Raw genomic sequence first — 16,882 nt, 5'->3', positions numbered from 1 at the left:
CCATGTGCATGCTAGGCAAGTGTTCTGCCACTGGGCCACATCCCAGCCTGTTTGTTTGTTTGTCTGTCTGTCTGTCTTGAGGCAGAGTCTCTCTGTGTAGCCTAGGCTTGCCTCAAACCTACCTACAGGTGCCACTGTACCTGCCTGGCAGCTGCAGTTTTATCATTTTTCCTTCCTCCCTGTGCCTCTCTTGATGCCTGACCTGATACTTCTTGCTGTATTGTCACTGTCCCCAGCTTTTGGGAACTTCAGGCTCTGAGCATAGGCTGAGGCAAGTCCTTCTGACAAGAAACTGAGTTATCCTGAACTTCCAAGCTGCCAGCACAGAGGCAGGATGTCTCGTCTGCATACCTGGAATTCTTTCTATCTTCAGGTTCTTTGCCTTCCTCCCCAACCTTCTAAAACAACAACAACAACAAAATAATAATAATAATAATAAAAAACAAAAGCAACACATACAAAACAAGCAAAAACCTATTCTTCAGATGCTACAATGACTAGCTAAAGGGACAGACAACCTACTTTGCCTCTGCGAGCCTCCCATTCCTCATTTGTAAACAAGTGTCTTTGAAATGCTTGGGATAGAATCTAGGTCCTCCGGCATGCTAAGCAAGTGCTTGGCCTCTACACTCTACTTTCCCAGCTTGTATGTGGTTTTGTATTGTTACTGTGTCTCATGGTGATAGGAGCCCAGGGCCTGGAGCATGCCAAGCAAATGCTCTGCCTCTAGGCTATACCTTAGCTGTCTCCTATAGTTCTATTATTTATTTATTTGTTTATGAGATTAAATGAGAGTAACTATCATTCCATATGGTTTAGCAGCTATTACAGCTATTATTGGTATAATTAAATTTGGAGGCTCAGTGAACTCTTTCCAAGGCAAGTACATATCCAGTGTTGTTCTGGGAGCCCCCCCCCCACAGGTTCATAGGAGCAGAGTGGTTTTCTGCTTGTAAAATCTACCAGAAGCTGGGATGTCCTGTCTTGGCTTTGTGTCTTTTAGTGAAGAGCAAGGAAGATGTGGCACATACCTGCTCTCTCTCTCTCTCTCTCTCTCTCTCTCTCTCTCTCTGTTGACATGTGTGTGAGTGTATGTATGTGTGCATGCATGTATGTGTGTGTATGTAAGCATGGTGCATGCATGTGGGTGTGTGAGTATGCACACTTCAGCCCTGAAACAGTCTACAGTGAACCAGAAGCTCCCCATTTCTGCCATCAAGCTCTCTGATGCCTCTCCAGTGCTGGGGTTACAATCCGACATGGAAAGCTTTGCTTTTTATGTCACTGAGAGGGATTCAAACTCAGGTCTGGTTGCTGTTGTCACCTGAGCCCTGTCTATTGGCTTTGTCATTATTGCTGTGTTTGAAAAGCATCCTTGATCCCACTCTCGCCACTGTCCCAACCCCACCCAGTTAGGAAACTAAACTTTCAGCCTCCCTGGTTTGGACCAAAGCAGTCTTGTACTCCCACTGTCAAGGGCAACACAGCCTATGGAACAGCCTGCTCCCCTCACTCCTTTTATGACTGGAGACTCAATTGATCTTGTTTGCCCTTCTGGGCCCTGGTTCAGATGGGGGTCCTGGAAAAGCTAGTCTCCAGGTCTTTTCATTTTTCTGTTGAATGTTTTATGATGTTTTCTAACTTAGTTGCAATTTTAAAAGAGTCTATTGCTGTTAAGGAGGAACGACACACCACTCCAGTCCTCTGAATGGCTGGAGGCCATTTAAAAGGGGCCCTCATCTATTGTAGAAAATGTGAAATACACTTCACACTGTTGAAGTGTGTGATTAAAGTAAGTTTTATCTTCTTTTCCTTTTTAAAAATTAAAAATGAACATTGATTTCACGAGTGCATATATGTGTGGGCTCATACATGCCATGGTGCTTGTATAGAAGTCTAAGGACAACTTGTATGAGTTGGTCTGCTCTTTTCATCATGTGGGCCCTGAGGATTGAACTCAGGTCATTAGGTTTTGTGGCAATCACCTTTACTCCCTGAGCCATCTTTCAACACCCTCTCCTCTTTAATGTTTTATTATTTAAAACAAACAAAAAAAGACACACACACACAACACACACACACCAAAAAAAAAAAAAAAAAAAAAAAAAAAAAAAAAAAAAAAAACCACAACAAAAAGATCTCATGCAGCCAAGGATGGCTTTGAACTCTCCAAGTGGCTGAGGATGACTTTGAACTATTTCTCTTTTCTCCACCTCCTAGATACTGGAAATTGCCATGCCTGGTTTCTCACCACAAAATTTAATAAAATATCTAAAGTAAAAGTGGTGGTGTGTGCCTACAGTACTGGAACTCAAGGCACAATAATTATGAGTTTGACACCAGCCCAGTCTACACAAGGTCTCATCAACAAATCAACCTTCAATTTTAATTTTCCCAGCTTGTTTCTTAAATTTCTTGAGGTTAGGGCTGGAGAGACAGCTTAGTGGTTAAGAGCACTGGATGGCCTTCTAAAGCACCTGAGTTTGATTCCAGTACCCACATGGTAGCTTACAACCATGTCTAACTTCTGTCTAGGGGTTCCAACTCCCTCTTTTGCCCTTCACAGGAAGGTACATAGCACACAGACATACATGCACACAAAACACATAAACATAAATAAATTTTTTAAAGTTTGTTTTTGAGGTGAGAGATACTTTTAAATAACATTCTATTTTTTTTTTTTTAGCAACTGCATTGCATTTAAGGTTTTGTTTGCTTGTTTGTTTTATTGTTTGGAGCAAGGTCTTATGTAGCCCAAGCTGCCTCAAAGTTGCTGAGTAGCAAAGAATGACCTTGAATTTTTTATACTATTGCCTTCTCAACGGCAAGCGTTTTATACAGGCAAAGCAAACTTTATCTTTGATCTTTGATTGGCTGTGTAGGTATAGGGTACACACAGGGTACATTCCTGCAACAGAGCTTATTGGTGTATTCACATGGAGGTGTGTGTGTGTGTGTGAGAGAGAGAGAGAGAGAGAGAGAGAGAGAGAGAGAGAAAGAGAGAGAGATCTCTCCTTCCTCTCTGTGGGTCTCAGAGATAGCATTCAGGTTGTCAGGCTTTGCCGCAAGCTCCTTTATCCACTGAGAGCCTCTTGCTGGCCCCACGCCTACTGTACTTCATTGGTGGAGATAGTACTTGCTTTTGAATCCCATCTGGAGGCTCATTTTTGTTAGGCCCAAACTGGTTTAGAGCTCACAGAAACCATTTTGCCTCAGTCTCCCAAATGTTTAAATTGCAGGTGTTGGCCACCATGCTTGGCTGCTTCCAAAAGCTGCTGTTTTCCCACTTTTCCCTCTCTGGATATTTGTCTGATTAGTTTGTGGGGTTTGGTGGTGCCACCCTGATCCATCACTTGACAGCCCCCTCTAGCTTTCTAGCTAACAGTTACTCTTAAAATGAAGAGCCCAAGGCTGAGGAAGCAAAGAATGAAGATCTGAGTTTGGATTCCTAGATCAGGCACTAGGCAGTTGGAGGTAAGAGATGTCAGGGTCTTGCTGGTCAGTGTGTCTATGGGTGAGCTCCAAGCTCAGTGAGACCTCGTGTCAAAATGATATGGAGAGTGATTGGAGAGGACACCTGACATCCAGCTCTGGCCTCCACACATGCATGCACACATGTGAACTCTCACATGAGAACAAATATAAACAAATATGCCCACACATGAATGGACACATGCACGTGAGTTAAAATACACCTGTGTATGTACAGAAGTGTGCACATTAACATATACACAGTAAATAAACATAAATATATATGCATACATACACCTAGTACATGTATGAACACATACACATAAATATACCCATGAATGCATACAAATTTACATATGGGCACATGAACACATATGTTATGCTTTACGTCATTGGGCTACACCCCAGCTTTTGTTTGTTTAAGATTTATTTATTTATTATGTATACAGTGTTCTGTTTGCATGTCTGCTTGCATGTCAGAAGAGGGCACCAGATCTCATTATAGATGGTTATGAGCCACTGTGTAATTGCTGGGAATTGAACTGGGGACTCTGGAAAAACAGTCAATGCTCTTAACCTCTCTCCATCTCTCCAGTCCTAATTTTTTTAAGCAGGAAAACAGACTATTGTACTGTTCTGAAATTCCCTTTTATTTTTAAAAATGCTGTCTTGATATCCAATCCCAGCATCCCTCCCTGTGAGGAAGCTTCATTTGGAAACAATCTACATATAATCTAATCTCCTCATCTGTTGTTTTTAACACTGGGAATAGAACTTGGGGTCTTATAAGGCTAAGCACGCCTTCCACAACCAAACTTAGCCCCTTTCCTATTGAAGTTTTTCAATTCAATTGTTTTTAGTGTGTTCTTAGATGATACAAGTTCAAGAACATTTTCATCATCCCACAAAAAAACTATGCACTTGTTGGCTGTTACTCTGTGATTCTTGCCCAGCTCCTGGAAATTGAAGATTTACTTTGTTTTTATGGATTTGGAGATTTCTGATGAATGTGGCTGAAGCATTGTCTTCAAATTCAGCCACATTGTAGGAGGTGCAGCATTCTGTTCCTTTCTATTCCTCAATACTATTCCACTGTATGGATCTACCGTATTTTAGCTATTCATTCATCTGTTCATGGGCATTTGAGACATTCTAGTTTGGGAATATTATAAACTTGCTAGGAACATTTATGACCACATTTTAGGTGCATTGATGCATTCATTTATCTTACAAATGGAATTCTTGGATTATATAGTAGTTCTGTGTTTAAGCATCAGAGGGCCCACCTTTTATTTTGTAGCAGGCAGTTATGATTTAGATATCTTCTAGCCAGGGGGTGGCAGCACACACCTTTAATCTGCAGCAGTAGGGAGGCAGAAGCAGGTGGATCTCTGTGAGTTTGAGGCCAGCCTGGTCTACAGAGCTAGGTCCAGGATATCCAGGGCTACACAAACCTTGCCTCCAAAAAACCAAAAACAAAAAGGGTTAACTATCTTTCCAAGTCAACACTTGCAGCAGACTTCTTAAGCCCCAAGTAGTAGTTCACTGTAAGAAAATGCCCTGGTTTACATAGCTAGTCCCACACAGGTAAGCATTTGGATTTTCTTAGTTTCATTATGAAATTCTCATGCCATTGTTTCCCTGAAGGGCCTTGGGCTTATTGCCCTCTTTGGTAACATAAGCAATGCTGCAGGGAACATTTTTATTTTTTGTGAAAATATTTTTCTGCACCCTTCATCCCTAAAAGTGGTGAGGTGAGGGCTTACTTGTCTCTAGGCTTTACTCTGAGCCCATCTCTCCACTCTACAGGGGACCACCAGGCACCATGGCGCAGAAAGGACAACTCAGTGATGACGAGAAGTTCCTCTTTGTGGACAAAAACTTCATTAACAGCCCAATGGCCCAAGCCGACTGGGTGGCCAAGAAGCTGGTGTGGGTCCCATCAGAGAAGCAGGGCTTTGAGGCGGCCAGCATCAAGGAGGAGAAGGGCGATGAGGTGGTTGTGGAGCTGGTGGAAAATGGCAAGAAGGTCACAGTAGGGAAAGACGACATCCAGAAAATGAATCCACCCAAGTTCTCCAAGGTGGAAGACATGGCGGAGCTCACGTGCCTCAATGAGGCCTCTGTGCTGCACAACCTGCGGGAGCGGTACTTCTCGGGCCTCATCTACGTGAGTACCTTGGGGTTATGATCTCCTTTTAGCTGGATGTGGTGCAGACCTGGAATCACAGCATTTGGGAGGCTTAATGGGGAAGGTCGGGAGTTCGAAGCCAGCCTGGGCTATATAGTGAGGTCTGTCTCCAAAATCAGTGCTTGTTATGTGTGTATGAGGACCCGAGCTTTGACCCAGCACCCGTGTAAACATTGGGCATGGCAGCATGTCTGTAACCCCAGTGATGGGAGACACTAACACTAGGGCTTGCCAGGCAGCCAGGCTAGCTGAATTGATGATGGGTTCTTCATTTAGTAAGAAACCCCATTTCAAAAAACAAGACAGAGAACAAGCGGTGAAGACACACATCGTCAACCTCTGGCATGAACATACGTGTTCATACACAAATGTTGACACATGTGCTGTGACTGGTCCTTTGTCATGTCCCTTGAACATCCTCTGGAAAAGGATGCTCTCCTGATCATAGTATCTTATCCCAGTCCTTCAGAGCATCCAACCTTTGACAATGTGGCACAATATTGTCACCTACAGATGTGTTGGGCCAAGTTCATATCTATTCTGGGACTCACAGGGCCCATGGGCTGAAAGACACACCTGCTACAATTTGCTTCTTGAAAATGACCATAACAAAAGCCCCTTGTGGACTGTAAAATACCCTACATTTTTTTTCCAAATTAGGAAAATTAGTCGTACTTGCTGGACAGGGCACTGAGCTCTAGGACTCGTCTCCCCTGAGGATACATCATCACTATGTGGAGACAGAGATGGAAGGGCCTGAGTGTTCACTTCACCTTGCAGTTGTCTGACATGGTAGAACTTGGAAGCACAGGGCCATAGCATCATTAGAAACAGATTCAAAGTGTCTGGACGTTTCAGATCCCTGGCATGCTTCTCCGGGAGGATTAGGTTCAATCTTCTTGGCCGGAGGACTGTGTGCCCACTAATGAATGTCTGGAATCATTCTGCTCAAATGAATCACTTCACAGAAACTTCTTCCCATGATAAAATAAAAACAGTATGAGTCTGGGAGCCAGGAGTGACCCAGCTTGCAGCAACATGATGTAGGGCTCCTGCTGTCTGAGTGTGTCAGGGAACTCTGGGCCTTCAGATCAGGAGGCCGGTTGCCTGATTTTTCCTTAATGACAGAGCGCTTCTGCTGGATTCATCCTAAGCAAGGGACCTCTCTGAAGGTCCAGGCAGACTTTTGTCCTCTGGCATTTAGAAGGTTTTAAGGCAGAGGGCCTGCCTCCTCTTCTGACTGTGGGTTCCCTTCTGGGCTGCTGCAGGGTCTCAGGCACACCTAATGTGTAGCTCTGGTCTCTGGTCTCACACCCCCTGGCTCTTCTGTCCTTCCTCATTGGACAGGACCTCTCTGCTCATGGTTATCTCGCAGTGCAGTACAGTACATTAGCAGTCAGCTCTGTTCTAGGCATTGTGCTCTGGGAGGTGGGGGCGGAGCTGGGGGCGGAGCTGGGGTAGAGGAGGGACCTCAACTGTGGGCCTATCATGTGCCAGGGACTTTCCTGAATAGGAACACTGGAAGAAGTCACTCCACAGAGCCCCTGAGGGTAGAAAGAAAAAGGTCAACTGCAGGCCACCTCTTTTGGAGGTGTTCTTACATCAAAGATGAAGCAGGGTTGTCCACTCAGAAGCTTTTTGGAAAAGCGTATGTTGAGGCTGGGCAGGTATCTCAGTAGAGAAAGTTCTTGCCATTTAAGTATGAGGACCTGAGTTCAGATACTCAGTGCCTGCATTAAAAAGCCAGATATGGTTGTGTACCTCTGTAACTGTAGCACTGGGTGGGCGGGACAGCCCTTCTTCGTGGGGACAAATGCGATTTACAGGGTCATTTGTATAGATCTGAGAGTCTAACAAATCCAATAACGGTGTTACTCCCTGAACTTAATGGAACTTGTTCCTTTTGCTCAGCTGCGCCTGTGGTCTTCTGCCTCTGTCAGTACCTAGTCAGATCTAAGGCCAATAGAACAGCTAAGGTTTGCAGATGTTAAACAGGCTATGGAAAGGTAGAGACCCTCCCCTTTCATTCCAGTTCCTTTTCCTCCCTACCCTCACCCCACCACAACTCAGAGAAACTGGCCCACCATTTGCTTGGAGACAGGACCTCACTATTTAGCTCAAATTTGAGACACTTCCATCTCAGCTTTCCCAGCTCTGGGGTCACAGATGTGGTCCCTCTGTTCTTAACTCCTGTTTGTACCAAGCCCCAGACACTGTTTTATACACATTGATAAATGCAGAGCACTCTCTATTCCCTCAGAGTGTCAGCTCAGTCCACATTCTGTGCATCTGTGTGTCTAAGTGTATGCTTTTCATAGCCGTGTAGAATGTCCTGCTGTGGCTGTGAACTGTACCAACAAGGCTACCTGCTACTGACAGGCTGCCCAGCTGTCGCTGGTCTTCCAGCCACAGCAGAAGTACATTCTTGGTCAAGTGTCTGTCTTCAGCATAGATACTCAGAAAGTATGGATGCCACAGAGAGCCTTGTAGAAAATAAATACAGGATTCCCATTATTCTCTGGAGGGAAGAGGGGGTCAGGGTCAGGCCATGTGCGCATCCAGTGGGTTATGAAGCAAAGCTGAGATTGCCCCTGGCATGTGTCATTCAGTCAGCCTCTTCCTGATCACTCCAATCCTTCTCTCTTCCCGGGCCAAGGCCTTGGGAGCAGCTCTTGCTCCGAGCTCTGGGGCTGACCATATAAAGCATGGGGAGCAGCCAGCCCTGCTTCCTAATACGGTCACAAAAAGGAGATCCTACTCCAGCTGGGACCTGCTGGTGGCATTGGGCCTTGAGATGCCTGACTGGAACATGGGAGGGGAGGGGATGTTGGGACCTCTGAACTCAAGCAAGCACCAGGAGAGAGACTATCCTGGGCATGAGACCCTGGTTTCCTCAAGAGGATTTGTCAGTGGATCAGACTCAGATCTGCCTGAATCATAGATTGCATGCTTGCTGTGTATATGGGCTCTATATACAGCAGGAAGGTGTTAGGTCTCAAACTCAGAACAAATGGCTACTTAGAGGTGTGTATTTAACAGATCAAGGCCACTGCTGTCCCCATCAGCATCTCCTGTTAAAGAGTCATCATGGCTGGCATGCCCCCATCCCTTACCCTAAACTCTCCAGCCCCTGAGCTTGGCTGCCCTTCCCCCATCTGCCCTTCCCAAATGGCGTACACATTTGGGCTACATATCCCCTTTACCTCAGGGTCTCTTGGTTTCTTGGTCTCCTGGCTTGCTCCTGGCCTATTGGCTTGTTCCTCTCTCTTGCTTCCCATTAATACCCTTCTCATGGCCCAGTTAGATCTGGATCCTTCCTCTGTCTGTTTTGTCCCTCATATCTACAATAAGCCTCCTCAACCATACCTAGGAATGGTCATGTCCTCTTTTTTTATTTTATTTATTTTTTATTCAGAGGTGGGATTGGGAGAACCTTCTTTTACAGATTCTACTCAGCAAATATGTACTGGACAAGTGTTTACCCTGTGCTGGGTGCTGGAGACACACTAGTGTACAGTTCAGTGGTTCTAGGAAGGCCAGGGGGAAAGAATTACAGGCAGTGGGCAGTGTGTATGGAGATTCCAAGGTGCCACGTCTTCTATTCTTAGAAGACTAAGGGCATCCAGGCATACTCACATTGATTGAGCACCTGCTCATACAGCATGGTGCTAGATACTTCATGTGCATCATTTTGGAGCAAAGTTGTGAGAATTGCTAGTATGTCCCCGTGGTTTGCAGATCAAGAGGGGTTGAGATTTGTCCATGGTCTCCCAGCTAGAAGGTAGCAGGATGAGGATTCAAATTCAAGTCCCCAGTATTCTTAACTGCCTCCTGGGGTTTAGACTAGTGTAGGGGATTGGTATGTCAGAGATCAGAAGGAAAAGGCCACATTCATGGCACAGAATGTGTCCACTGAACACCTACTGTGCACAATCCAATCTCTCTAGGACATACAGGCAAAGGCAAGCTGCCTCTTCCCTTGGGGAGTTTTCAACTTAACCTTTGGCAGTCATTAGTAAGCATTTAATCAGTACCCACTATAGGCCAAGCCTTAGGTTAGAGCTGAAGAGGACAGACAGGAGCTCAGGTGTATAGGGGTGACTGCAGCTGGGCTTTTTGGGGCAGAGAATGAGCTGAGAGACACTGACAGATCTACCGTCAAGCTGGAGGCTGTCCTGGCCCATCCTGGCCTTCAAAGATGCCTCTTCCCTCCGACTGCTCCAGCTGCAGCTAGACCTAACTGCCTGCAGGCAGCCCACAAGCTGCTTGCTGCCTCCCTCTCTGCCTTCATTCTCTTGATCTGGGTGCCCTCACTATCCCTTAAGACTCAGCACCCCAGCAGTTCCCAAGGTCACCCCAGCAACCCTCAGGGCTTCTCCTGATTCCCTTACCCTTGGCTGGTGCGAGTCTCCTGTCACTGCTCCACTCATTCCTGACCTGGAAGTTCTCGGGGAGAGACAGACACTGCCGAGTTACGAAGCTTGGGCCTTTAGGGCCACTGTAGCCTCATCAATCTTGCAGCGTGAGGAGCAGTAGGTATGATCTTGCTTTTGAATGTTGTTGTTATTTCTCACATTTATGCCTTGTCATTTCACCACCACCCTTTCATTTTTAAAGAAAGAATCTTGTGTAGCTCAGATTGGCCTCAAAATTGCTTTGTAGCTAAGGGTGACTTTGAACCCCTGATGCTCTGAGTACTGGGATTACAGAAGTGTACCATCACACTTGGTTTATGTGGCTCTGAGGATAAAACCCAGGGCTTCCTGCATTCTACCCACTGCCACACCTCGAGCCTTTGTTCCCCTTACCTTTGGATATGCTGTAATATGCTAGCTTGTTGTATTTTGGTGGCACCTCTGGTTTGTGATATGTGTCTCTCTCACTTGTAGTCATTTGCATTCTTAAATTATTAAATTACTTCTAAGACTTCTTCAATAAATAATAGCATCATTTGACCACACTGTCCCCTGCTATATAAGGTTAGGACAGTCCTACTGTCCACACATTCATTGCTCCCTTTTCCTAGACTTTTGTGATTAGATATTTCATTGCTGCTTTCATTATAAATTAAAAACTTCATTGTCAGCTGGACAGTGGTGACTCACCTCTTTAATCCAAGCACTCGAGAGGCCGTGCCAGGTGGATCTCTGTGAGTTTAAGGCTAACCTGGTCTACAGAGCAAGTTCCAGGACAGGCTCCAAAGCTACACAGAGAAATCCTGTATTAAAAAAACAAAACAAAACAAAAACCACATTGTCATCAGTATTCTTTGTTTTGTTTTGTGTAGCCCTGGCTGTCCTGGAACTCACTCTGTAGACCAGGCTGGCCTTGAACTCAGAGATCTGCTTGCCTCTGCCTCCTGAGTGCTGGGATTAAAGATGTGTGCCACCACCACCCATTGGTATTATTTAAATAGCATTCTATCTTTTAATCAAATAAAAAATAAAAAGATGATTAACAAAGGAATTTGGGGAGAGCTAGGAAGATGGCTTGGTTGGTAAAGTGCTTGCTGCTCAAGCATGAGGGCCTGGGTTGAGTTCTCAGCACCCATGGAAAAAAGTTGGGTGTAGTGAGCCACACTCCTGTCACCCTGATGCTGGGGAGGTAGAGGCAGGGGGATCCTTGGGGTTGGGTTGGGAGCTCAGAACTGGTTAAGACTCGACCACAACCCAATCTTGCTTTGCTTCCTTCACCACAAGGCTCCTGCTGAGAGCTACTGAGGGGCCTCAGTTTCCCCACCATGGCACAAGGCTGCTGACTGTGGGTTTGGGAGTTCTCCCACCCATCCCAGATGTCCAGCACTCAGCCTGACTTTCTTTTGCAGACCTACTCGGGCCTCTTCTGTGTGGTGGTTAACCCCTACAAGCACCTACCCATCTACTCAGAGAAGATTGTGGACATGTACAAGGGCAAGAAGAGGCATGAGATGCCCCCCCACATCTATGCCATTGCTGACACGGCCTACAGAAGCATGCTACAAGGTGAGTCTGCCAGGCCCAAGAGCCACCTCAGGGCTCAGCCTCAGTCCCCACCCCCACCTGCCTGAGTCCCCATCAGGAATGTGGAGTTTGGCAGGCAGTGCCTTGACTAAAAAAGGGCAAAAGCAAAAAGAACATCAGTCTGCAGCAAGGAGGGGCAGGGAACCCAGGGCTTGAGCAAATACGGGCATTGCCTTCTCTGGCTTCTGTCCCTGTGGCTGTTCCAGGATGCTGGCCCAGCCAGCAGCCAGAGAGGAAGAAGCTGGGGACAGGCTGTGGATGAGCTGCATGGACCTGGATTGCCACCTGCCAGTCTCTGTTCCTGCAGTCGTGTTCAGATGTCTTCTCCCCAACCCTAATTTCCTTGTATGTGAAAGGGGATAGTGGTCTCTATGCCACAGCTTCTGTGAGGCTGGCTGGGCTGGCCTTGCCAATGGAGGGCCTTTGCACACACATTCCAAGAGCCAGGTGTGAATCCTTCATCTGAAATGTTCAGGACCAGAGTCATTGTAGATTTGGAACTCTTTCCCCCCAGATTTAGGAATATTTTCATATATGCATGATGAGAATTTGTGAGGCTGGAACTCAAGTCTAAAAACAATATTCATTCATATTTTATCACTGTATAGTTTCAAGGTAATTTTTGACAATATCTTAAATAATGTGTGTATGAAGCACCACTTTGTCAAATGGAATTTTCCCTTTGTGACTTCATGTTTGGGCTAGAAAAGGTTCAGATTTGGGGCTTTGGGGTTTGGGATTCTCAACCCAGTTGACACTATTTTGAATGTGGGCACTACTTTGAATGTGTGCCCCACTATTTCTACTGGGGCAAAGTGACAGATACATAGCAGAAGAATGGGGAAATGCTAATTTAAGAGTCCCTGTGAAGTTAATTTGTATATCTGACTACAATAAAATAATTACCAACACAATGAAGATGTGAATAAAGTATTCTAGAGAGTTCCCTCATGCCTTTTCCCTACCAACATCGCTTCATTGCACACCCCTGCTAAGGTCATTGTTATTCTAATTTCTATCAGCATCAGTTTAGCCTTGATCTTCACTGAATGATACACTTACAATATTTAACATTTTCCAGAGGAGCTCTCCCACCCCCACCCCCAAGACTTCCTCAGAAGAGGCAATACAATGTATCAGTTACAGCATGGATTTTAGGGCAGAACTGCCTGTGCTTTGTGCCTTGCATGGGGGCGGGGTGCCTCTACTGTGTGACCTTGGACAAGCTGCTAAATGTCCTGTACTTCTGCTTTTTCTCTGTAAAAAGGGATCAACAAGTAGTTCTGACCAGTGTGGTGGGCCAGGCCTGTAATCCTACCACTTAGGAGACTGAAGCAGGATGATTGCTAGTTTGAGACTTAGGCTAACCAGTGTGTTTGAGGTCAGCCAGGGCTACAAAATGAGATCCTGTCTCAAAGTCAGACAATCAGTCAGTCAATGTATCCATCCAAACAAAGAGGGATGACATGAGAATTAAACTCTTACATCAAAACAAGTCTGGTACTTGATCACCGAAAACAATTTCTAAGCATAAGGCACTATAGGTCAAACATCCCTAATTCTAAAATCCACAGTCTAAAATGCTTCAAGATTTGATATAATTTCGTTGCAGATCCTAGGAAGTGAGAATTCTAGGCCATGGGATTTTATTTATGAGCAAAGTTATTTGAAACATTACATGGTTCAGGTATAATGGTGTGTGGGATCACCATTACAACAGGGGAGGCAGAGGCAGGCAGAGCTCTGTGACTTCCAGGACAGCCTGGTCAATAGAAAGAGCTGCAGGTTACCCAGGATTACATAGAAAAATCCTGTTTACAAACAAACAAACAAATACACCAACCTTAAAATGGGCTGGAGAGATGGCTTAGCAGTTAACACTTCCTGCTCTTCCAGAGAACTTGAGCTTGGTTCCCAGCACCCAGGTCAGGCAGCTCACAAATTCTGGGAACTCTAGCTCTAAGGGATTCATGAGCACCTGCGTTCATGTGGACACCCCCCTTCCCCACCATTAAAGAAACAAGATCTTTAAAAATTCAGATAATATCTAGAAGACATATGTGAGACTTGGCTCCCACCTTCGTGCTATCTCATTATGAATCTGAAAATATTCTCAAATCCGGGGCTATCTGGAATCTGAACACTCTAGTCCTAAGCCTTCCACATATAGGATATTGGAAGTGGTTCATAGACAGGAAGACAATATGGGGAGTGTTTGCTGCAGATTAATAGCTATGAGACCACAGTTAACACAAGCAGGTGCAGCAACCAGGTAAGGGGCCACATGGAACGAAACTCACGTCCCTCAAGGAGACACAGGTCTGAGTTGAGAACTGAGAAGAGCTCTGCTGGCAATCCCTGAGGGCAGGAATCCAAGTGTGCCTAGAAGGTGGAGCTACCAAGTGCCCCAGGCTACCAACAGTTTGCCAGAGTTCCATTGTAATAGGAAGTTCATCCCCAGACATGAGCCTGCCATTCCTCCAAAGACCAGCAGGGGAAGCCCTGCAAGGTGGGTCTGGATGACACTATCCAAAGTGGGAAAACTGCTAGGTCTCTGAATTAGAATTTGTTCTGTGTTGTATTACTGTGTCTGTGGTCCCCTGCATGGAAGTATATTGGAAAGCAGCTCAAACACCTCTTTGGTGAACTGTACAAAGCTCTGGTGTTCATATCATTGAGAATGCTTTTGTTAAAAAGTGACTCAACAACTAATTGAGTAGTGTAGCCATAGTAATTTATGCATCTCATAACAATTAGCTACAGGTTGATGGTCTCCAGGCTGTTTGTTTGATTCAGTGGTCTCAAAGCAGGCTTCTTTGGCATTTCTTGGTTACTTCTTTTTGATCACATAATGGCAGCTATAGATCTAGGCATGCCATTTTTTTTTTTTTATTGTGTGTGTTGGGGGGGGTTGTTTGTTTGCTTGTTTGGTTTTTTGAGACAAGAGTTTCTCTGTGTAACAGCTCTGGCTGTCATAGAACTTGTTTTGTAGACCAGGCTTATCTCTTATTCACAGAGATCCACCTGCCTCTGCTTCCTGAGTGCTGGGATTCAAGGCATGCGCTCCCCACCTGGCCTACTCCATTACAATTGAAGAGTAATTTTCATTCCTCAAGGGGTATGATGAGGGTTTGTACTGTGTACCATGATGAGCACTTGAACTGTTCTCTAATTGTATCCCTTTGTATTTTAGTCTTACTACATGGGCCTGTTCCCCTCATATGCCCTCAAAAGGGAAGGTCCTGGAGCCGTATTCCTTTTTCCCATTATATCCGACATTCTGATGTCTCTATACTTATTAGCTGAACTGTTGCGATTAATGGCCTCAGGCTCCGGATCTGGGCTGTAGGCTCTCCATCCTTGGGGTCAAGTGTACCCTGTTAGTAAATCTTTGGCTTTTCTATTCTTGGTGTAATCAGGAACTGACACTGGGAATTCCTGTGTGCAGAGTCACAAGTGGTGGGGTTTTTTCCAAAGAATTATTTTGTTTAAAGAGGCTGCCACTTCATTATACATTTTCATCCTTCAAAGACCACACAAAATTTCCTAAAGGAAGAGGCATAAAGAAACTCTCATAAAACAGTGAGTGAGAATCACTAAAAATGAAAATAAAGCATGCTGAAGACTCCGCCAGTCAAGATGCTGGCCCTCTGTCAACAGCACTGCTCACCATGCTGCCCATGCCAGGCATCCAAAGCATGAAAGAAGAGGGGGTTGTGCATGCTGTGTGTGTGCAGGCAGGCTAGGCACAGCTGTGAGTGTCACCCCTCAGGTGACACCCATGTCTCCTTTGACACAGGGTCTCTCACTGACCTGGAACTCACCAATTAGGGTAGGTTGGTTTGTCAGTGAGCCCCAGAGATGTTTGTCTGTGTGCCCCAGTGATAACTTTAATCTCTCTCTTACGACAAATCTCCTCCTCCCTCCCATATAATGGAGGGCCTGCATGCCAGTCCCTCAGCCTGGCAAAAGGCACTGAGTTATTCATGACTTTTTCTGGGGTTTAGTGAGGTTCATGAAGCATATTTTCTTTGAATATTATGAGAAATAAAAATTAATCAGTAGAGAAGAATCAAGTACTGATGGAGGGAAAAAGTTGTTTTAATATTCTATAATTTAAAACAAAAGACTTTAAAGTGGGTCTTGAAGAAATTGTTCATCAGTTGTGAGAACTTGTTGCTCTTGCTGAGGACCCAACTTCAGTTCCTAGTGCCCATGTCACACAGCTCATGACCACTTCAAACTCCAGCCCCAAGGGATCTGGTGCTCTCTTCTGTCCTTCACGGACACCTGCACTCACATGCACAAACCTGCACAAATATACACATAAATTAAAAATAAAATAAATCTTTCAAGTGCTGGGCCTAATGACACAGGCCTGTAATCTCAATTACTTAGAAGGATCATAAGTTCAGGGCTTGTCTAGGCTACAGAGAGCGTTTAAGACCAGTTGGGCATTTTAGTGAGGCCCCGTCCCAAATGAAAGGTGAAAAGTGGGCTGGAGGTGTAGCTCTGTGCTAAGGTACTAGCTTGGCACAGGTGAGGCCCTGGGTTCCGTCTTCAGCACCACACCCCACTACACACTCACAGTTAATTGGCTGGTAATGGTTATTCATTTTAGCCATATCTGTTGCTTTCTAGTATACATTTTGCTAGAACAGTCTGTGTCTATGCATATAGTGATTTCTTACTATCGTTAAAAAAATCAGTTTCTGTTTTCATAAAAAACATACAGTCATCAAACAATGCCTTAATCTTATGAAGGACATTAGCTTTCCTTGCCTCTTCTCCACAAGTATTTACATCTGTCTTTAAATAATGGCTATATTGCCCACACTACACCCATTTTTCATCTCCTGTTGACTCTTGGCTCCATCCTTAGAGCTGTACCTATTGTATCATCCCAACACCCTTGCCTTGTCTCATGGACTTCAGTATAATTTGTCTTCATTTCAATGGAGTGAGCCTTCAGACTTGACCTTATTAGGATTAGATAGACACTACATAGTACTTGTGTTGCTAAGATTCTGTAATGTTCTTCAATGCTCAGTTCTGCACTGTCTCCCATGATATCTTTTTCCTTTATGACTTATTATTTTCCCTAGAGTTAGCGCTTAACCTTTTCCTCCACTCCAGTCTGCTTTTTCTAGGTACTGAATCACAAGTTCTGCCCCAAATTATTCTTCTAAAATGTGTTAGTCTCCTCTTCGTATGTCTAGAA

At 45.0% G+C, this 16,882-nt stretch overlaps 1 protein-coding gene across 4 annotated transcripts in view; it reads left to right on the top strand.

Moving 5' to 3' along the window:
* The window catches only part of Myh11 (myosin heavy chain 11), a 93,643-nt gene that overhangs the window by 5,616 nt on the left and 71,145 nt on the right, over nucleotides 1-16,882 (top strand). For all 4 annotated transcript variants that reach the window (XM_051206718.1, XM_051206720.1, XM_051206717.1 and 1 more), the window contains exons 2-3: nucleotides 5,281-5,641; nucleotides 11,487-11,643. In XM_051206718.1, coding sequence (XP_051062675.1) covers nucleotides 5,297-5,641; nucleotides 11,487-11,643 — 502 coding nt within the window. In that variant the 5' untranslated portion in view covers nucleotides 5,281-5,296. The remainder of the gene's footprint in view (nucleotides 1-5,280; nucleotides 5,642-11,486; nucleotides 11,644-16,882) is intronic.

Source organism: Phodopus roborovskii, unplaced genomic scaffold (genome assembly GCF_943737965.1).
Source record: "Phodopus roborovskii unplaced genomic scaffold, PHOROB, whole genome shotgun sequence".
In the NCBI taxonomy this organism is placed as follows: domain Eukaryota; kingdom Metazoa; phylum Chordata; class Mammalia; order Rodentia; family Cricetidae; genus Phodopus; species Phodopus roborovskii.
Note: the sequence above shows the minus strand (reverse complement) of the source record. Positions and strands in the feature narration are given on the sequence as shown.